A 23,551-nucleotide genomic window follows, 5' to 3' on the forward strand; every position below is an offset into this window, starting at 1 on the left:
AAAGAAGAGAGGGACCTCTGTGTCCTGTGATGTACTTCAAAGAAAAGGATTTTACAGGTAAGCTGTTTTAAAAATCCTAGTAGTTACTATGTGGGATGTCCCATAGCAATGCCAACTGAAGGGAGGGAAGACACTAGGGCTGCAACTAACGATTATTTTCATAATCGATTAGTTGGCCGATTATTGTTTCGATTAATCGATTATTCGGTTAATAACCTTAAAAAAAAAGTGTGGTGTATAATTTAGTTAATGTGTACAGTTTAAAAAAAAATAATTATTCTTGTATATCTCTATGCAGTGGTAAATATAAATAACCAACTATATGGTTAGGGAGCAAAATATCGAATCCACTCTGAGAATAACAGACAGAAGAGAAATACTGTATATACTATTAGAGGAGATGTACTGTATATACTATTAGAGGAGATGTACTGTATATACAATTAGAGGAGATATATACTGTATATACTATTAAAGGGTGAATCTGGTAAATATCGTCAGACTCAGTGATCACATTTTTTTTGTTAAAAACAAAAACAATGTCTTCCTTCAAAAAAAATGTAATTTTAAGAACGTTCGTTCTTTCATTCAGTGAATGTACAAAGATTTTCTGTCTGAATATTCTCGTCTGAAAATTGATCCGTGTGGCCAGCATAAGGCTCAGTACACACCTATGCAGTTTGCTTTTCATCTGTTTCTGCAGTGCTCTTTGTTGTGCGTTTTGATTTTTGTGCACGTGATTTTGCTGCGATTTGCGTTTTTGCATTTTTTTTTACCAATTTGTTGTTGGGCAGATTAAAAAACACAAATTGCTGCAAAAACACATTACATGCTTTTCTGCAGCTTCTCCATTGAAGTATATTGAACCAAAAAAGCACCGTTTTGCGTGAACGTGTCCCATAGGAACCATGTGAATGAACTGTAGTAGTGTGTTTCTGCAAAAAGCACAAAAAACACATAGATATGAACCAGGTCTAAGACGTTTAGTAACATAATGGGGTGAAAAAAACTAAAATCAGCCCTTTAATAGTACAAAAAAAAGCAGATAATCACTACTGTAAGGGGTTAATTTTTTTTAGTATAGAACTGTGAAAGTAATATTTACAGTAGCGATTGTTTGCTCTTTTTGTACTATAAAGGGCTCATTTTAGGTTTTTTTTAACCCCATTATGTTACTGGCCGATTAATCGATTATGAAAATAGTAATCGATTAATTTCATAATCGATTAGTTGTCGATTAATCGATTAGTTGTTTCAGCCCTAGAAGACACCAAAATTAGGGGACTAAGACTAGAGGACCCATACTGCAGCCTGCAGTACACTGCGCCCAAAGGCGATATCCTCATGACCTTTTACATCTATTTGATAGAATCTGGTAAATGTATGGACTGAAGACCAAGTTGCGGCCTTGCAGATTTGAGCCGTGGAGGCTTGGTGATGCACTGCCCAGGAAGCACTAACAGCTCTGGTAGAGTGCGCTTTAATATGAAAAGGTGGAATTTTCTTCTTTAAACTATAAGCTTGACGAATGGACGAATCCATTTAGAGATAGTAGACTTCGATGCTGCCTGTCCTCTCTTAGGACCTTCTGGCAACACAAACAAAACATCTGTTTTACAAATCTGAGCGGTCACCTTCAAATAGACCTTGACTGCTCTCACCACATCAAGACAATGTAGTGACCTTTCTTCCGCAGAACGAGGTTCTGGAAGAAATGAAGGCAGAACAATATTCTGGTGCAAATGAAAATCTGACACTACCTTCGGTAGGAAATTAGGATGAGGATGCAATACAACATTATAAATAAGCAAATATGGCTCTTTACAAGAAAGAGCAGCCAATTCTGATACTCTTCTTGCAGAAGAAATGGCAACCAGAAAAACTAATTTCCTTGTCAAAAGGACCAAGGGAATATCTCATATTGGATCAAAAGGCTATTTCTGTAATGTCGACAGGACTAAATTCAAGTCCCAAGGGTTCAGGGGAGACCTAACCGGAGGATTAATCCACGTTACCCCCTGAATAAAGCTAAGAACCAGAGAGTGTGAAGCAAGTGGTCGTTGAAAAAACACCGATGAGGCCGACGCCTGGCCTTTGATAGTACTCAAGGCCAGCTTCATTTCTAATGCCATCTGTAGAAATTCAAGGATTCTACCTATGACATATTTCCTGGAGTGCTAACCCCTGGATTCACGCCAGGAGACATATGCCTTCCAGACTCTAGTATATGACTTGGGAGGCCGGCTTCCTAGCATTAATCAAAGTAGAAACTACTGAACCTGACAGCCCACGGCCTTTCAGACTCCTCGTGCCCCCTTGGTGATTGATATAGGCCACTGTTGTGGCATTGTTGGATTGGATCCTGACCGGATAATTCTGTAATCTGAGCGTCTAAGCTTCCAGGGCCAGGCGTGCTGCCCGAATCTCTAGAATATTGATGGGCAAGGTCATTTCTGTTTTGGACCAATTTTCCTTGGACAGATGCTTCTTCCAGGACTACTCCCCAGCCCAGAAGGCTGGCATCTGTTGTCACCACCTTCCAGGTAACTAGTAGGAAGGATTTTCCTTTCTGAAGATTCTTGGATATCAACCACAAACTGAGGCTTTGACGCACTTTGGGGGATAAATGCATCAGGAAGTCTAGAGCTTGGATCTTTTTGTTCCAAGGTGACAGGATACTGTTTTACAGCAATCTTGAATGAAACTGCGCAAAAGGAACGGCCTCGAATGAAATTGGCATTTTTCCCAACAATCTCATGTAAAGTCGAATAGAAGGATTCTTCTTTACTTTGACCACCTGAATCAGTTCCCTTATGGAACTGATCTTTGCCTGGGGTAAGAACACCCTCTTCTGAGCTATGTCTATAATCAGGCCCAAGTACTGCAGAATCATTATTCCCTGAGCACTTAATCTGGCTAAAGGGGGGGCAGAACTTTTGTAAACACTCGAGTTGCAGTAGCTAGACCGAAAGGCAGAGCTACAAACTGAAAATTAAGATTTTCTATCTCGAATCGTAGATATTTCTGGCGAGCGGGGAAAAAATGTACATGTAGATAAGCATCCTTGATGTCGATTGACGCTAGCAGTTCTCCACCTTGTAGAATGGAGATCACTGATTGGATTGACTCCATGAGAAAAGAGCGGATATTCAAAAACCGATTTAGATCTTTGAGATCTAAAATGGTTTTGGTACCGTGAAAAGGTTTGAATAAAACCCTAACCCTCGCTCTTCCATGGGGACCACTGATATCACTTTTTGAGACAAGAGATGATCCAAACCCAGAAAGAGAGACTTCTGTTTTCCTGGGTCTCTGGGAAAATTTGATCTGAGAAAACAAGGAGAGGGGAACTCTCTGGACTCTAGTCTGTAACCTGGAGATATTGAGGAAGCCACCCATTTGTCTCGACACTGTTCGTGCCAGACCCTTGAGAACTGCAGAAGTCTTCCCCCCACTCGAGCGAGCGAGTGGGGGCGGCCCTTCATAAGGAGGTTTTAGTATTTTGTTTAGCGGGCTTTCTCCTCCAGGGCCTCTTTTGACTCTGTGCTTGACCCCGAGGTTTACCTCTTGTACTTGATGGTGGAGGGCATCATGACTGCCTGGAGGCAGATGCTCCTGGCACTGGAGAAGAAGCTCGTTTAAAAGAAAAACGCTTAAACTTCTTAACTGGTAAAAGGGAACTTTTTCCATTAACAACCCTTCACCATGAAACGGAAAACTAGCTAAGAGCTTTTTGCATGGCGCTTCAGCTGACCAATTCTTCAACCATAGAATTCTACGCATATGTACCAGCCCAAGCATAAGCCGTGAGGCTTGGAGAATAGAATCTTTCATAGTGTCTACTGTAAAACATAACGCCTCCGATATCCCAGCCAAATCTTGGGCCTGTTTATCAAGAATAATCTTGAGCACCTCTTTAAATTGATCTTTTAAGGACTGACATACCCCGATCACTGCCAGCGCAGGCTGAACCACTTAACCTGCCAGAGAAATATTGTTTTTAAATAAGAATTCTTTAAATAATGATTAATTATTTTTAAATAAGAATCCAACTTTTTATCTGTTGGATCGTTCAGCATTTGAGCATTGTCTACAGGACAAGTCAAGCTCTTGTTCACAGAGGATATAGCAGCATCAATTGCTGGAATCCCCCATTTCTTATAAAAATCTTCCTCCATAGGATAAAGTGTTGAAAACCTTTTTGGAAGAAAAAACTGTTTATCTGGGTGCTCCCACTCAGAATACATAAGCTTTTTCAGTAATGAATGGATAGGAAAAGCATGAATTGGTTGGGGAGGCTTTAGCGAACCCAAACAAGAAGTGGGCTCATCGATTGACTCCGCTACTGGCAATATTAGACTCTTCAGAAGAGGAGTCTTCACCCTTTTCCTGGTCCCCTGAGAGAAAAGCATCATCTCTCGCCCCCTGTTCCTCAGTTTGAGGGTCCTGTTATTCTTAGTCCCATTCTGGGATGCAATTAAGGCATCAATTTTTTGTTCCAAGACTAAAATGGTTGAGGAAAAAGAAAACTCTTCAGTAATATATACAGGGGCTGCAGTGCTAAAAGCAGCTGCAACACCCGACAGCCCTGATCGCTCACTCTGACTGGCAAAAACACTTGGAGGATGCCATTTCCTTAGAGATCGTTTTAGGCATCCTAGTGGCTGTAGAAGTCTTTCTAGATACCTTTGAGGTGCTTTTACCCCCCTTCCGACCATAGCCCGATGCACAAAGCAGAGGTACTACCAGAAGGAATACATCCACTGCTTGAGCAATAGTCCAGCCCTGCCACTGCTATTAATGCTCAGCCTGATGCAATAGTAAATGTGTCAAAAGGAATGCCTCTGTCACCAAATCTCTTTCATGCCCCTCTTGCTCTTGTGTCCCTCCGCAGCTTCCAGCAGTAACAATGGTGCTTATAAAAACACACTTTCCTGCGCTGGACGTTGGAGGACGCCAACGCCACGCTAAGCCCTGCCCCTCCCACCACCTATGGCCCCCCACTCTTTTTTTAAAAAGAGCTTTCCCGCGCGAGCACGGACCTCTGATCCTATAGGATCGTACAGTGAAGGGGAAAAATGGCGAAGAGGGAGCCTGGAAGCCGCCGAGTAGGGCGGCGTGCTGTTTGTTTTCTTTTTGTTTTGTTTTTCTCCCGGCTCTTCTTGATACATAGGCATGACAACATTCACTAAATTAAAGGAGACATTCATAAGAAAATTCAAAAATTTCTTAGAAAACGCCACTTACCTTTCCCGCTACAGGGTTTTCTGTGGTAAAACCAACAGACCCAATCTTCACCCTTCATGGTGGGTTCCATTAAACCTTCAGGAGCTGGGGACCCTTGGGGAAACCCACAATCCCGGACCTGTAATAGCACCACCGCCAGTAAAACTTTATGACCTTAATACCAAAAGTACTGGATCCCGGGGTCCAGCTCTCTAAAAAGAGAAGCGTTTACAGGCAAAACCTTGTTTCTTCAGACACGAGGCCCGGGTACCATTCAATTTGAATGAATCAATTTGAATGAATCTGGCTGCATGGCTAAACCCAGCAAGGATTGCTCCAGTGGAGCACAGCACATCTTTACTCATGACCAACACCTTAGACACTGGCGAAAAAAACTGAGGTACTCCCAGTAGTGGGAGGGGTTATATAGGGAGTTGACTTTTTGTCTTAAAGCGTGCCAGTGTCCATCACCTGAAGGTGGCCTATAACCCACATAGTAACTACTATGGCTCTGTGTCCCGTGATGTACAATAAGAAATTAGATATACATGATCTCATAAAGTGCACAATATCAACCAAAGTGCAATGATTTATAGTGCAGACATCAGTTTAAAATGTCCAAAGTGCAGTGTGCTTGGTACTCCACAAGGTGTCCCTATGCAATCCAATACGTAACGTGACAGTCTATTATATACGGTTTGAAAAACAATTACCGGTATTGAAAACATGACATCTTCACACTGCTCCACCTTTGTGCATAAAAAAAATCTGAGTGCTGCCCAGTAGTACAGAAACTACTTTTTGAAATCAGTGCAGCGCCGCAGATGCGGCTTCACATTGATTAGGCCGGTGCCATTGACGGCAACTGCCGCCGATTTGACATGCAATTTGACATGTCAAGTCGCATGTCAAAACGCTCCAGTGTGAACCAGGGCTAAACGGATTTTTGCACTACAAATCATTGCACTTTGGTTGATATTGTGCACTTTATGAGATCATGTATATCTAATTTTTATATTTTAATATTGATTTAGCGCTGCACTAATTGTTTATGACTTTGCATTGTCACATTATCAGGGAGTGAGAGCAGTGATGGCAGCTTTATCTGTGTTTCTTATAGCAGCTCACAAGATTTTTACACATATACTACCAAGAATAGCTTACCACATCTCCTCGCAAGCATTGAGAAGTTCAGACATTTTTTGGTTAGAGCTTTCTTCTTCCTCTCTCAGAGCTGCAACTTGTTCACCAAGTTCTGCATTTTCTTCCTTTAGAGTTATATTCTCAGCTCTAGAACAGAAAAAATATTTTAGGACCTAGAACAGAGGTCTCCAAACCTTATAATCAGTTTACGGTCCTTCAAATTTTAGGGGGGCCGGAGTGTGGTCAGCGAGAGGAATAGTGTCCCATCCTTGGGCGTCATGAGAGGAATAATGCCCCATCGATGGTATAATTGGGAGGAATAGTGCCCCATCAATGATGTAAGTGGGAGGAATAGTGCCCCATCGTTGGTGTCAGTGGTAGGAACTATGCCTCACTGTTGCTTACGGGGGGGGAATAATGCCTCAAGGGTCACATAAAAGCATGCAAAGGGCCACAGTTTGGAGACCACTGACCTAGAATAAAAATTATGCACCTATCTAAAAGTTTTGTTGATGCCAAGGATTTTCTCCACTGTACACTTCATTTTAAATCTCAGGACTCACCGCATTACCATACAATGACACCACCTAATACACAGTATGGCCAGAAGTTTGTGGATCCATGATCTGTGCAGCCAACAACTCATCTCTGAGGATGTTGATCAGGGCTGACAGTAATTCTGGTTATATTAATGCTGGCCATACACTTATACAGTTTGTTCAATTCATCCATCCACGCTAGACAGCACAGATGGAAAAATTTCCTGACTCAACTACTGTCACTACTGATAATAGTTGTCAGAATACTCGAACAGTGCCTACTGCCTATCTGATTGGATGCAGGTGCTGTTGATCCATCAATTTATTTCACCCAGCTCTGTCAATTTTTTTATTAGAAGGATGTGAAGCGGAGTGGTGCCAATCATGCCACCCACTGACTTAATTTCAACCGGATCTTTAGAAATCAGCCAAAATTCGCTCAATGAATGGCCAGCTTAATTCTGCCTCTAATGGGTAATCTATAAATTTCTACATTCGATAACTACATTTTATAAAATAAAGCTCAAAGTCACATCAAAAGTGACTTTAGACCTTTACAAAAGTAATTTTAAGTACATTATGTGCCAACAGTTTGTGGACACCTGACCATCACACCTCTTTTATGGCCAATAGCAAACCCCTCCTCCAAATTTTCAGTTCAGATATCCCCAGTGAAGGGTTCCACTAATACTAAAGCATTCCAAGATTTTTCAGAGAATAATGCATTTCTAGCTTTGTGGAAACTGTTTGGGGAAGGCCCTTATCTGTTTGTTCCAGCAGGACTGTGCCCCTGTGCACAACAACAGCTCCATAAAAGACATGGTTTGTGTAGGCTATGAACCCCATTATTCTTACATTCACACATCTGGCGTGGGGGTCTCCTGTCAACAGTGGGGGACCATTGGTGTGGTCTCCCGACCAGACTTCTCCCTCTACTTTTTCTTTCTAACCCCCTTTTGTTTTTCCTTTTTTTCCCTCATCCCTTTCCTTTTTTTCTATGGATCACGCCATTAGTCATAATCAAGGCTGCCAGCTGGACTGTCAGCCTTCTAGACGCACCCACCCACAAATGAGGGTACGTATTCTTGTTCTCCCCATTTGCGAACCACTATTTCACTAGCTTTTGGGCTTTTTTCTGCCCTCTCCCTCGTTTCAAGACTTCAGCTCAACACACATTTTCTATGGTTATGTCCTGATTTTTAACTTTCCTGATGGCCTTTCAAAATCCTGGCCATAGAGAAAGCATCCACACCTATGCAAACCAATGGACTTTTCATGCTTTCATTAGGCTGCATATTGATTTTACTGATGACTGTAGATACTGCACCTGTATATATTCCCAGGCCTATGGGCCCAGGTATCCTCACCTTTTCTCAAATATAGCATATTTGTGGAAAAACAAACAAAAAGACATGGTTTGATGGGTTTGGTGTGCATAAAGCCCTGACCGCAACCACACTGAACACTTTTTGGAACTGTGAACTGTGGATTGTGAGCCTGTTCTTCCCATCCAACATTACGTGAGCTCACAAATGTTCTTTTGCCTGAATAGGAAATACCAACAAACACTCCAAAACCTTGTGGAAAGCCCTCCTACATGAGTAAAGGCTGTTATAGCCACAAAGTGGGATATCCAAACTGAGGTGGATTGGTTAGGTATCCACAAACATTTGTATCAGGTAATTTTCACCTTCTGTCTATTGGTGCCTTCAAAATGTACAAACAAAGCCTAAAGAGTCCTGTTACAGATGTACTCACAAAACTTTGTTTTTCTTTTGAAAGGACTGCCCTAATACTGTACAGTTATTGAGCTAGACAAGTCCAGATTTTCATAACTGTAGCTTGTGGGCATAAAGCTTTGCAGCCACACCCCTCCCCTTAGAACATCATAATGTGTTAATGACCAAGATGACCATTTCTACCGATAATGGGAAAATGTGCGAAAATAAGTTTACAGGGACAAGCTGCCCCTCTGCCTATAGCCATGTGTCTACTATCCCCAACGTTACATTAGACCCTGGACATAGAACATTGTATGGAGACTTCCACTACTGTCAAATATGCCATTTATTGCTGCTTGTAGCATCTTTTGTAGCACATGCTTGATGAGCGGTTGCATGTGTAAAATTTTACATATTTATTAATAAAATTATATTATAAGTAAATTGCAATAGCAGAAATACAAACAAATTTTTTTTAGCAAGCTTGCCGTAAGTTTCAACAGACAAGAGGAGAAAGCCAAACACTATCTCTACAGCATTAGTGGGCAGCATGTCGCCTGATACGATTTATTTCATTTTTGAAGTGATAGTTTTAGGGAAGGAGGCCACATAAGGTGGTGTTCTGGCATCAAATTGTGGTGCGACAAGGCCCCAATCTGTTGCTTTGGCCATTCATAATTAAGAAAGATCACCAGAACTGTGGCCAATTCCTTGGACAAAGCATCTATGCATAGTATCTATTTTCTCTGCTGAAAAAAATGCTACACATGTGAATGAGATAGTATTGAAACAATACTTCAATACTTTCAGGGAACAGAAATGTACATATGTACAATAACTCAAATCGAAAATTCCAGCTCTAGATTCACCTAATTTTCTGTCCATGTGATACTTCTTGAAGGGGGTGACTGGCACCTGGACAGGAAGACAGACCATAGTAATCTGAAAAAGGTTGTTCCCCTTTATTCTATTGAAAAGAGTTTTGTTGCAGGCGATGTTTCCATTGGCGGTATGTTCAATCACTTCCTGTCCCTACAGGAAGTGAGGGGAATCTCCCCACTGGGGACCCAGACTGCAAATAGAAACATATTCCATCTCCTTCCTCAATGTGGCTGGAGTTGGACTTCAAGGAGGATTAAAAGTAAAAAAAAGAAGAAAATTCTGTTCTACAGAAAAGGGCCAATCAATTTCAGCTTTACAGATCAAATTCTCAAGTTACATTTGTCTATGAAAGTTCCCCCCCCCCCAAACAGTCTTTTAGGAATCATGATGATGTCGCAGTAAAAGGTTGTCTTTTCTAAAGGAAAAATAGCAAGGTTATTTAACAAATGTGATTGGTTGTGGTTGGCACCACTTTGTCTTTTTTTCCACGATTGTGTTTTCATGTCATAAAAAAAATGGAACCCATTTATAATACACAATAGCCTTTGCTGCCCACCAGTGCTGTACAGCTCACAAAGAATAAAACATGTTAGTTGCAATAAGAGGCAAGGAGAAAAAAAATATTAGTATGTTACAAGAATCATTAATATCATAGATTTTAAGAATCATTTAAGATGAAGCCTCTGAAAGCCGCATATTAGAACACCCAAACCAACTAGATGTTAAATTGTTATGATCCCATTCAATTGTTATAACGTTAGTTTTAGACATCCGTAGATGTTGAGAAGGCAGCGGTGAAATAGGAAAGTTCTTGACGAAGGTTGATGCCAGCAGAAGGTAAAAACACTGATATTACCTCAAATGTTCCATCGTCTTTTGATCGTCATTCATCTTGCTCTCCACATTTCTCTCAGTCTTCACCTTCAGACTCCTATGGTGTGAACTTGATTCTCCTAGATCTCTTTCAAGATGATCATCTTCTCCAGTTGTCACCTGACTGATCATCTGTGAACAGCTTTCTAAATTCTCCAAATCTTTTTTCTTCATCTGTACAAGCAATCCTAAAGGCTTTTCTGGATGTTTATCAAAATCCACCCCATTTGCACAAATATGGACATTGCCTAGCATTTCTTCTTGAGGTAAAGGTTTTGAGAAGTTATTTTGCTGGGAATGTTCTTGAAGTTTGAGGTTTTGCCCCCTTTTTTCGACCTGTCGGTCTGTTTGAATCCCCTTATTCCTTAAAAGTGACTTCATGATTGGCTTCCTTTCAAACACATGTATTTTCTCCTGCATAATATGAACTAGGGACTTCAGTTCTTCATTATCCTTCTTTGTTGCATCATATAGACTCTCAAGTTTCAAGGAAGCTTCAGTTATCTCCTCTATGTTTTGAATCTCTTTCTGCAGCCAAGAAACTTCTGACAAAAGAGTTCTGTTGTTTTCTATGGCTTCTAAGTTTCTAAGCTCCATGGTTTTCAAGTTTTCTTGAAGGTGCATATTTTCTTTCTTGGCAACCACTAGCAATAGTTTTAGACCAGAGATGGAAATCGGAGCGTCTTCTAGTTCTGGCAATACAATTTCCTCTAAGCTCATGGCCTTTTTTACCTGGTCATATTCTAAAGTTAAATTATTTAGCTTATCTTGGATTAATACCACCTGTGTTTTTAGATGGTCATTCTCTGTCTTCACATCCTTATAGCCTTTTTCAAGCTGACATAACACTTTCGTAGTATCTTCAAGTTCTTTTGTTTTCTTTTGAAGTTTCATGTTAATGTTGTCTAAGGTTTTCTTGTACTCGCCAAAAGCAACATCGGCCATTTTAAACTCTACATTTCGAACAGGCTGTAGGTTTGCAGTCTGGTCATCATCAATCTTTGTCTTATCCAGTTGATCTGTGATCTTTCCTTCCTCTGTCTTGCTCTCCAGTAAACCAAGCTTCTTCTGAAGCTTAGAAACTTCAGCTAACAATCTAACATTTTCTTTAACAGTTTGCTCATGAGCAGTTTGAAGGTTCCTGAAAACTCCTCCTTCATCAACAATTACTGATGTGTTTTGTAACTCTGAAACCCTATGCTTTAGCGCATAATTGTCTTTCTGTAGCAACTGATGTTCATGCTGAATTTTCAAGAAAGAGGCAACTTTGCCTTCCAGTTCCTCCATTGTACCTTTAAGCCTTGATATTTCTTCTTTGCCCTTTTTTGCCTCACTGCAAACAACTTTGTAAAGCTCTTCAGATTGTAACTGTCTTAACTGAAAACATTCTCTCTCAACAATACGGTCTTGCTCTACAGTTTGCAAGGCTTCACGTAGAAGCTGAACATTTTTCTCTGCCTGGAAAACTTGCTCCGTTTTCTCGTGTAAATCGTGCAGCAGTTGCTCTGAAGCTGGCTCATCTTCCTCCATCACTTTACCAGTCTGAAGTCTCCTAAGTTTTGAGATCTCGAACAATAACTTGACATTCTCTTGGACTGTCTTCTCATGCACTTGCTGTAGATTCATAAGAGCACTTCTTTCCTCTTCTTCAACCATGTTTCCTTGTATTTCAGATACTTCTTTTTTCAAGTCTTCAGTTTCTTTGATCACCAACATATAATCTTGCCGTGTTTTAGATGAAGAACCAATCTCGTTTTGCAGTTGATCAATTGTGCTTTGAAGCCTATCTATTTCTAAAAGCATTTCTTGTCTTTTTTCATTTGTACTCTCATACAGTCCTTTATAGAATTCCTCCAATTTTGAAAGTTTGGCTTGAAGGATCTGTTTCTCAGCTGTATGGTCTTTTATCATATTTTCTATTGTCGTTTCTAGAGACTGAATAGGTTTCTTGGTATGGCACAGTTGTTCACTGCCATCTTTAAATTTTTTTTCTAAAGACAATAAAGATTCTTTACCATCTTCTGTCTTTTCAGCCTCTTGAACTTTGTCAGTCTCCTTTTTCGTCAGGTTCAGTTTCTTAAGTCTACTGATCTCGGACTGTAATGCAATATGTTCTTTTGCCATCTGTTCGTGCACATTTTGCAGGTTTCTGTAAGCATGCCTTTCCTCATCAAGACTAGCTAATGAATTCTGAAGCTGTGACAAAGCATTTTTTAATTCTGAATTTTCTTTTTCCATAAACTTGAATTCTGTCTGAATCTGGGAAAAAGAGGCAGTCTCATCCTTTAATTCATTGATGGTATTTTGAAGCCTAGTTATTTCTTCCATCATCTCTGATCTCTTTTCTTCTGTCCTCTTACATACCTCCTTATAAAGTCCTTCTGCAATTGACAATTTGGAACACAGTTCATCTTTTTCAAGTTCAAATTGCTTCTGGAGTTTTTCTAGTGTTTCTTGAAAATCTTTCTTGGCTTGACATAACTGCTCATCTTTGTCTAATAATTTAATTTCCAGGGACTTCACAGCTTGAGTAAATTCTAATTTACTCTCTGTGTCACCTTTTTCTCTTGCTTGAATTAGGTCCTTTTCAACTAAATCCAACTTCTTTTGAAGGTCTGAAAGTTTGGACAGTAGTTCATCTCTCTCTCCAACAGTCTGCTCTTGAATATCATGTATTTTTTCAAGACTAAGCTTTTGGTCCTTTAGGAGAACCAGATTATTTTGAAGATGTGAAACTTCATTTTTTAGTCCTGAATTCTCCTTCCTCAACAACTCATATTCTCCATGAGTTACGGAAAAAGACTTAATCTCTGCCTTTAAATTACTTATGATTTTTTGAAGCCTACTAATTTCTTCAATCAATTCTAATTGCTTCTTCTCTTCCCTCTCAATAACTTCTTTATGGAGTGCATCTGACATTGCTAGTCTAGAGTCAAGTTTTTCTTTTTCAGATATATGTTGATTTTCCAGTTCTGCAATCATCTTTTGAAAAAGAAGAACTTCTTTTTGAGCCTGACACACTTGTTCATCTCTTTCAGTTAATTCCTCCCGTAGGTCACTTTCTAGCTGATGGACCTTCTTGGTAAGACCATCTTCTACTTGTTTTGATCTGACCCTCAGGTTATCCAACTCTCTTGCCATGTTCTCCTTTTCAGAATTTAGATTGTTGACCAGTTCTTGGCAGGATTTTTCCAAGGCATCTTTTCCTTGTGAAAGCACAGAACAAGTTAGCTTCTCTTGTTCAAGTTTTTCCATTAATCTCTCTTGCGTGTCTATATGCTCCTGAAGGAGTTCTTCCTTTTCAAATGCCCACTGGGCCCGCTCTTCTGCTTGTTGGTCAAGCAGATCTTGAAGATCATTTTTGAACTGCCTTTCAAGACTCATCAAGTCTTCCTTGTATTTTTTTTCTGCTAATTCTAAATCCTGTGCAAGCTGAGATTTTATTTCCAAAAGTCTTCGGTTAAATTCGGTTTCCATTTCTTTCCTAAATGTGGTCAATATAGAAGATTATAAAAAAATAAAGTAACTTAAAGAAGAACGCCAGCACAAGGTATTTTTCTAGTTTTGGGTAGAGCGGGAAAGGTTTACAAACATAGATTTTATTATCCTCTGTATCCCTGTTGGAAAGATCTAACCTAATAAAAAAAAAAAAGAATTCTACAGTTGTCATCAGCACAGGAGTAGAAGGGTTAACTTCCAATGGGGACACCTGGTTCAGTAAAAACTTTCAAAAAGTGAGGCAAAAATTGTTACGGTCTGTTGTGTGAAGGAAAATTTCCTTGACAGAGGAGACAAAAAAAAAAAAAAAAAAGACAAAAGTTTTATCCCTTTTCCCAAGTAACAAAAACAAGTTTTGGTTGGAGTTCTGCTTTAAGTATGTTGCTGTTTCAAACTGCATGAAAATAGCAGATCAGATGCATCACAAATCAAATCAAGAAATTAGATTTAAATCACTGGATCGTCAGATTCTTCAGTCTGAATTACTTATGCAAAGCAAAGAGATTATACAAAAAACAGATACGTAATCAAAACCACAAAACCAATGAAGTTGTGCCACATTTTACAGCCAAAAAAAAAAATTATATATATATAAATATATAATCAAAAACAACAATTAAACTTTCTTTTCACTTAAATCACCGTCATATTTTGGATGGGTCAAGTCATGAAAAATGGCAAGTACAACTGGCACTGGAAATCTTATGTCTGTATGATATTTGATCATTCTTAAAGTGGTTGTAAACCGTTACATATACCCAGTGAAGTGACTGGCCCCAGGTGATATACAGATGAAACAAATCCGCCTACATAAGTTGTACCTGTTTATCTGCAGTCTTCTTGCCTCTACATCCGTTCAAAGTGCTGAATTATAAAGCTTATCTGAGAGTTGATTAAAAAAAGGGGGCAGAGAGATGAAATTACACACTTCAGAGCCCAGTGAGGAGTATTCTGAGAGCCGATTGGAGGGAAGGGATACACCCCCCCCATACACAGCCCATGGGATCAGAATTGAGGCTGTCAATCAGATTCAATCAGCTGGTGCTCCCTCCCCTGTCACCTTTCTCTTGGTGTCAGGAAAATTTGTCAGAAGTTATTCATGCTGATAGCAGAGGAAGGAAGCAGCAGACAAAAATGACACTTTGTGCTCTACTGATACAGGTACACACTATAGAAGGAATTACTTTGTTCATATTTCATGTTTGAAGTTTACAACCACTTTAGGCCTCATGGACACGGATGTATTATAGGGAAGCTGCAGGTGGGACATAAGCCCCCCAAGACATAGAATTAAATGCTTGTAGGCCCCTGTATTTGTGTAAATGTCAATTCATCCTCGCATCGGTGCTTACCTGCACATAACCATACAATGTATTTCCTGAACGCAGAAGTGTCACGGTCGGAAAAATAAATCTGTGTATGTGCGGGTAAATGCAACGATGCAGTCATCTGTATCAATAAGGACCACCCACCAGCAAAATAAAAAAAACAAAAAAAAAAAAAGGGGGGGGGGGGGGGGAGGTGAACATGTGGCATCACATGACTGGCAAGAAGACTTCTGAACAAACAAGAGTATTAGAATAAAAAAATAAATAAAAAAAAAACTGTATATATGATAAAATACTGCCTGGAAGGGATGACCAAGGAGGGGGGAGTCTGGAGCCAGGCACTGGGCTTTAAAACAAACTTCTAAAAGTTTGGCTTTGATGGTAGGACAAAAAAATAAAATAATACGGTTTGAAAAGCTCTTCTATGCCATATACAGATAAGTGCATATTGATTGAGAAGACATAAAAATAGTCTTGCTGTCACCCACCTTTGCACCTCGGCTTCTTGCTGGTGTTGCTCCAACAGCTGCCTTCTGAGTTCCTGTGTTTCTAGCTGATGTCTTTCCTGAAAACTTGACATTTGCTCCTGAAAACTTTGCTCCAATTGATCTTTCTTGTCTTCATAGGTTGTTCTCAACTCGGCCAGCCGAGCTTCTGCCTTCTTTTCAATGTCCTCTGCGATTTGTACCAGCTCCTCCTTCTCCTTATGATACATCTCTCTGGCCTCTTCTAGTTGCCGATGAAGGGTTTCCTCTTTCTCCATCAACTGCTGCTTCTGGAAGGTAAACTCTGCCTCCATTCTACTAACCTGATCCTGGTGCATAAATTCTGCCTCCTTTTGCTCTTCCTTGAGGTTTTGAATGTCCGCTTCTAGCTCTAAGTGCTTCATTTTGAAGATCTTTATTTGTTCTTCAGCTTTTTGAATCTCAATGTCAAGTTTTTCCTTTAGAGCTTCCTGTTCTTTCTCAAATGAATAGTTTATTTCTTTTAGTTTTTCCTCATAGTGCATGGTCTGGAAGAAACAAATTGCTGAATTAAAAGAAAAATTGTTTCTATTTGTAACTATTGTTATATAGTAATGTTGCATTCCCGAGACCATTATTCCCTTTACAATCACAAATACACTATATCGCCAAAAGTATTGGGACACCTGCCTTTACACGCACATGAACTTTAATGGCATCCCAGTCCGTAGGGTTCAATATTGAGTTGGCCCACTCATTGCAGCTATAACAGCTTCAACTCTTCTGGGAAGGCTGTCCACAAGGTTTAGGAGTGTGTCTATGGGAATGTTTGACCATTCTTCCAGAAGCGCATTTGTGAGGTCAGGCACTGATGTTAGACGAGAAGGCCTGGCTTTCAGTCTCCACTCTAATTCGTCCCCAAAGTGTTCTATCGTGGTGGAAGTCAGGACTGTGCAGGACAGTCAAGTTCCTCCACCCCAAACTAACTCATCCATGTCTTTATGGACCTTGCTTTGTGCACTAGTGCGCAGTCATGTTGGAACAGGAAGGGGCCATCCCCAAACTGTTCCCACAAAGTTGGGAGCATGAAATTGTCCAAAATGTCTTGGTATGCTGACGCCTTAAGAGTTCCCTTCACTGGAACTAAGGGGCCAAACCCAACCCCCGAGAAATAACCCCACACCATAATCCCCCCTCCACCAAATGATTTGGACCAGTGCACAAGCACTGCTTTAAAGAGGATCTTCGACTGCGACCCCCCCCCCCTTACACACTTACGCGTGGCCCTTTGTGTAGGTTTTCGCTACTTACCCACCCAGAGGATCTAGCGTTGTCTTGTTCTCAGACATATCTCAGTTCCATGTCGCCATATCGATGGTTAGATCATAAAGATTTATGATGTAATTTATAACTTCCTGGTTCAGCCAACATGCCTACTGATGATGCGGCGCTAGGCGCACACCCGCCACCTATCTGAATGAGGTGCTTTGCCTCGTGGGATATGTGACGTGCATATTCCAAGAGGCAAAGGGAGGACAGTGCACATCATTCACCTAGGCGTGATTGTACAGTACTTTTTTTTTTTTCTGTTTTAAATAAAAGCCCTATTCTGGCAGTGGAGGGGAGGAGGGCTGGAGAAGAGGGAAGTCTCTGAGGGTGAAGATCTACTTTAAGATATGGTGTGACTTGACACCATCATCTACCAGTAATCAACTGGTGGAAGCCAAAGAGTTGGCCTTGTAACCCAACAAGCATGTCTTAGGTGATAAGACCCATTAGCAAGCACACTCCTGGTGAACAGAACATAGGCAACCTAAAGATTTAGGTGCACCTACTATACATTTTTGAGGTTTAATGAGTTAATTTTCTTAAACATCTCTTGCTGCAAAAAGGATGGTTTGGAAACAGTAGGCCCTGTGGCATTGCAAAGTCTTAGATATTGCTTTATAGCTGCACCCTCCTCATCTTGGCAGCCCTAGTGTACAACTAAGGTACAAGGAGCTAAGACCTCACTTTTCCATACACAAAATGCATACAAATGTGCCTCCTACTGAAATCCCCCCAGCTCAAATGCTCTCATTCTTCATATGCCCCCAGCACAAATTCCCCCCCCCCCTTGGAAAAAATTATACCCTCTGAGCACAAACCCTCCCCCCCACTCCACAGCCCCCCCCCCCCCAGCAGAAGTTCCCCCAAATCCCCTCCTAGCACAAATCCCCCAAATCATCCCTGCTAACACAAATCCCCCCACCCCCACGATACCACAGCTGTCCCTCCTGCCACAACTTGTCCCAGGCCCTGGTCAACATTTTAACATGTCAACAATTCTGTGTTTTTCTGTCAATATGGGGTGCTGTGTGTACATTAATGAGGAAAAAAAATGAATTTAAATGATTTTAGCAAATGGCTGCAATATAACAAAGAGTGAAAAATTTAAGGGGGTCTGAATACTTTCCGTCCCCACTGTATATATATATTATATATTTGTTGTTCCATGCGGGTTTCCATCTTTTATAATAGAACAGTGCATGAAGCTCTCACAACCATCCAAAAATACAACAGACTGTGGAAGATCCTGTAACAGTTTCATCCAATTGATCTTTAGCTTCCTACCGAATTGCTATAATCCTGCCCAACAATATCACATACTTTGTTTTCCAGTTCCATTGCCAATTTCTCAACCTCCCTCTGGTGTTGCTCCCGCATGTGCTCAATGGCCATTTCTGCCTCTATACTCATGTTTAGAGGAGGACAGTCTTCAGAACCAATACCTACAACAAAAGAATGCTCATTACAAATACAACCAATTGCAATATATATCTTGTATAGTCATTATGAAGCAACTTGGTTGTGGGTCTATTCATTTTTGCAACATAAACAAGAGCCCGTCACCTCTGGATGTATGCAGAATTTAAATATACAGATTAAAATTATAATTAGGAAAATACTTATGCATTACTTTATTTGCCCATTTGTTTCTTTATCTTAATCGGACCATTTCGTTTGTGTTAGGGTTCAGAGGTCATCTAGAGTAACATTTGCTACCCTGTAAAATAACTTGAGCTCAGACGTTATTTCCTAGCTTGATAATGCAGCGTGAGGTCTGGCAATGTCGTAATGAATAGAAACAAACCGGTTTTCCAAAATAGTGCTTTTATCAACACTTTGAATGGCCAGGGCAGAGGCAAGAGATCCAACTTTGGCTAGAGACTTTTTGTGATCAAACTGTTATTTTCTGTTTTGTCCACTAGAGGGACCCCCTCCACCATGCTTTTAATAAGCTAGGATGAAATAGTTAACAATTATTTCAATGTATCTGTTATGTGTCCATTTATTATTAATTTATACCATCAATAAAAGTTGTTTTTTATTTTGTAGGAAATCTGAATGGAAATATTTAGTGAATGTTAGCTACTCATCTATTTTAGTTAGGATTATGAGAAACAACTTTTGCTTCTTGTGAACATTTTTAACCACTTGCTGACCTGCGGTCTGCAAGTGGTTTACTGGGATTATCAGCCATAACCCCTATACTGTTTTTTTCTGCAGGTGGCCAGCTTTCTGAGGAAAAACCAGTCCGAGCAGCTCATGATCCCCCCCTCCCCCACCCTGCTTGCCAGTGTTTCCCGAGCTTATCGTTTTTGATGGTTCACCCTAGAAACGATCCAACAGTGCGGCCGAGTGGTACCATAGGCGATCAAAGAGTTAAAGGGGTTGTAAAGGTAAAAATTTTTTCACCTTAATGCATTCTATGCATTAAGGTGAAAAAACTTCTGACAGAACCGCCGCCCCCAGCCCCCCCGTTTTACTTACCTGACGCCTCGAAAGTCAGCTTCGCGTTCCCGACATCTGTTCCTCCGCTCACCCTGGCCGCTGATTGGCTGCAGTGGATGGATTGAAAGCAGCGCAGCCATTGGCTCGCGCTGCTGTCAATCACATCCGATGACGCGGCGCGCCGGGGGGCGGGGCCGAGTGATACAGCGAGCGGCTATAGCCGCCGGCTGTATCACGGGAGCGCGCCCGCAAGCACTCACCACCGTGCGAGGGAGCTCGCATTAAGGTGGTGAATGCTTGCGGGGAGGAGCTGAAACAGCCGCCGAGGGACCCCAGAAGACGAGGTTCAGGGCCACTCTGTGCAGAACGAGCTGCACAGTGAAGGTAAGTATAACATGTTTGTTATTTAAAAAAAAAAAAAAAAACACCTTTACAAACGCTTTAACTCTTTGGCTTTATAGAACCGGAGCAACATTATGACATCACTTACGGTTCAGGCTGGAATTTTTTTTTTTTTTTTGGAAAAGATTTGGGGTCTTTTAAAGAGGACCTGTTATCCATATTTCTATTACAAGGGATGTTTACATAGAATGCATGGAGGTAAAAAACCCTGTGCTTTTACAACCACTTTAACTCCAGGAAAGCACCTACAGTACATATATAGCTGAAGTACAGACGTAAACTGTCAAAGGATTTAAATCTGCTCAGCCAGTCTGCTTATTGGAAAATGAAGGTTTAGTAGCAGACCGAGTTATTGCTCTCCTTTCCACTCGTTTCAGCAAGTTCTCAGTCACTGATCAATGTCCTGTCACCTGTAGTTCATCCATTATGGACCATAATGGGCTAAAATGTCTTCAGCCTGCACGTTTTTATTTACCTTGGTCACATTCAACTGAGTTTTTGTTATCCATTTCATCAAATAAAGAATTCTTCAGGGAGGACCGAAAACCTCGGACACCTTGTGAACGGTATTCTTCCAGTTCCAGCTGCAGCTCATCAATACGATCCTGCAGCTCCTTAGCGGGTGAAAACAGGAGACATCATTTTAGAATAAATTGCATAAGATTTGTCAGCAAAATGCGCAGGTGAAATCCCATGATTAATGTGCCCACTCACCCTGCGCTGCCTCTCGTACTCATTGCGTAACTGCAACAACTTTTCCTCATGGCGGAAAAATTCAACGTAGCTCGGGTCCAAGTCTCCAAACTGCCAGACAAAGAGAAAACCATAGTTTGTATAATAAAAAGCAACTGTCCGCACTCCACTGTGCAGGAGATTCACATGGGCATCTTCCATGACAATCTAGGTCTAGGACAATTCATTATAGCAGAGAAGAAAAAAAAAAAAGAGGAAACTAAAAAGGAGGAGGATAGAAACTCAAAAAGATTGCAGTAAAACGATTGCACTAAATAAAATATAAACTCAAACTGAATTTTAGTTTGCGAAAGTACTGTGTATGAAACAATTGCCATTTTTGTCCATTTTCTGATAATACTTGTTTTTAACTTTTTTCCATCCTTTGTTACATCTCTGTACAGTTGGTTTCATACAGCAATAGCTGTATGTCAGTGTCAGACTGCTACATTATGTGGTAGAGCAAAAAATCAGGAAGGTTCAATTGGGCAAAAACAGCCAGGTAGGTACAGGGACAATCCAAATCAAATTTAATTTTTGGAATCTGGAAAAACCTTAATACAGACCTTCGGCATGGCTTGGTAGATCTGCCTTAAACAAATGCCTTGTGATTTAGTGCTCTACAGGCAGCAATGCTCTTTCCATAAACTTATTTCACATTGAATAGTGTTCCTGACCTTTTCTCTCAGTATGTTGTCCAGACTTCTCTGCAGCTTTGCTGTCAGGGTTTCACACTCCACCAGCTTCTCTGTGGTCTCAAGTAACTCATTCTCCATGCGGGTGTTCTCCTAGACAAAGAAATTGCAGCCTGTGACAAACATCACTAGAGTGCCATTATAGCTTCCAGGATCCCAACAAAACCTATACATCTGCTCCACCTAAAGCACGAGAGCTATAGTACCAATTATGAACAATAAGTCAGAGGGTCTTCCATTCAACCTGGGTCTCTTGAACAACAGCTGGTAGGTGCTGTCTATCAATCAACTCAATCCTTGCTTTAACCTTTTAATTTTTTTTTTTTTGGGAGGGGGGGGGGGATGTGATGACAGCATAAGTTTTTAACTTGAGAAATGCCTCTACACCTACCTTTATAGACAAGGTCAGTCGGTCTCGAAGGTAGTTCTCTTCCACTTTGACTTTCTCCAATTCTTGTTCTAGATCTAGCCGCTGACGATTTGCTTGCTGAAAAATCTGCTCTCTCTCTTTCCTTAGCTCACCTTTTAGAGCAGCTGTTCTCTCTTTGTACTCCTCATCCAGTTTTCTGTGGATAAAAGATAAGAAGATTGGGGCACAAAGGTTTGTAGACCTATACCTAAATCATGCACAGTGTATTGCCTTCAGAGAACACAGCGGACTCCCCCCTGCCTTCTAAAAAGCTTTGACTGCAGATGGGTTAACCAGTAATGCCATGTACACAGGACCGTACTTTTCGTCGGACTGAACTCCGAAGGACTTTTCGACGGCGTTCCAACGAAACGGACTTGCCTACACACGATCACACCAAAGTCCGATCGTTTCGAACGTGATGACGTAAAGACCAGACTAGAATAAGGAAGTCCATAGCCAGTAGCCAATAGCTGCCCTTACGTCCTTTTTTGTCCGTCGGACTAGCATACAGACAAACTTATTTTTCGATCGGACTCGAGTCCGTCGGAAAGATTTGAAACATGTTCTATTTCTAAAGTCCGACAGATTTTTCAACAGAAAAAAAGTCAGATGAAGCCCGACGGATTCGTTCTGTCGAACCAGTTCGGTCGAAAAGTCCGGACGTGTGTACACGGCATAAGCCTTCCAGTAGTCTTGAAGGACTTATGTTCAAATTCACAGTTATTACATTTTTAGCCAAGACTGACTTAATGGGGATCGAGGTGACTATAGGAATCTTGCTTCCCTGACTACTGGGCTAAGCAACAGCTGCTACCATACCCAGTTTATTGCAAGGCCCGGGTCACTGTGGCATTCTAGTGGCCCAGCCAAATCCCAAAACAAATTTTAACTCGCTAACATTCAACCCTACTACAGTCTTTTAAATCTCAGGAGTATTGGAAACAGATAAACTGACTTTGGAGGGTCCACATAAACATTAAACAAATCACTAGAATGCCACTACAAAAGCCTAAAGCATAAAGACAATGTACAATGAATGATGGTGCAGCTCAGTCTCCAAATAGGAGACCTCTCAGCCACAGAAATTGCCAAAGGGACTTTGAAAGAGTTGCACCGAAAAACAGAGAATCACAAAATTCTTTAAAAAAAAAAAAAATCATTTGTATTCAGATACATAATTAAAATCATGTTCAAATACCATGAAGGATATGAAGACATAATAGGTAGTTGTAGGATGACATACACTATATCATCAAAAGTATTAGGACCTCTGCCTTTACACGTACATGAACTTTAATGGCATCCCAGTCTTAGTCCCTAGGGGGTCCGTAGAGCTATAACAACTTCAACTCTTCAGGGAAGGCTGTCCACAAGGTTTAGGAGTGTGTCTATGGGAATATTTGACCATTCTTCCAGAAACACATTTGTGAGGCCAGGCACTGATGTGGACGAGAAGGTTAGGGGAACTCCTAAGGCATCAGCATACCCATTTTGGACAATTTCATGCTCCCAACTTTGTGGGAACAGTTTTAGGATGCCCCCTTCCTGTTCCACCATGATTGTGGCACCTTTGCACAAAGTAGGGTCCATAAAGACACAGATGAACGAGTTTGGGATGGAGGAACTTGACTGGCCTGCACAGAGTCCCGACCTCAACCCGATAGAACACCTTTGGAATGAATTAGAGCAGAGACTACAGGCCAGGCCTTCTCCCCCACATCAGTGCCTGACCTCACAAATGTGCTTCTGGAAGAATGGTCACACATTGTGGGCCAACTCAATATGGAATCCTACAGACTAAGACTGGGATACCATTAAAGTTTATGTGCGTGTAAAGGCAGGTGTAATACAGTGCATATGCA

The 23,551-nt window shown here is 40.9% G+C and overlaps 1 protein-coding gene across 4 annotated transcripts in view; it reads right to left on the reverse strand.

The window, feature by feature from the left end:
* Positions 1–23,551, reverse strand: part of NIN (ninein) — a 195,818-nt gene that overhangs the window by 53,496 nt on the left and 118,771 nt on the right. For 3 of the 4 annotated variants that reach the window (XM_073610425.1, XM_073610423.1, XM_073610426.1), the window contains exons 11-18: positions 21,669–21,843; positions 21,260–21,370; positions 20,565–20,654; positions 20,326–20,464; positions 18,324–18,445; positions 15,699–16,222; positions 10,368–13,868; positions 6,391–6,516 (exon numbers count right to left, since the gene is read on the reverse strand). In XM_073610425.1, the coding sequence (XP_073466526.1) occupies positions 6,391–6,516; positions 10,368–13,868; positions 15,699–16,222; positions 18,324–18,445; positions 20,326–20,464; positions 20,565–20,654; positions 21,260–21,370; positions 21,669–21,843 (4,788 nt within the window). The remainder of the gene's footprint in view (positions 1–6,390; positions 6,517–10,367; positions 13,869–15,698; positions 16,223–18,323; positions 18,446–20,325; positions 20,465–20,564; positions 20,655–21,259; positions 21,371–21,668; positions 21,844–23,551) is intronic. The other variant, XM_073610427.1, reaches the window with a different exon arrangement.

This window comes from Aquarana catesbeiana, linkage group LG13 (assembly GCF_042186555.1).
Source record: "Aquarana catesbeiana isolate 2022-GZ linkage group LG13, ASM4218655v1, whole genome shotgun sequence".
NCBI lineage: Eukaryota > Metazoa > Chordata > Amphibia > Anura > Ranidae > Aquarana > Aquarana catesbeiana.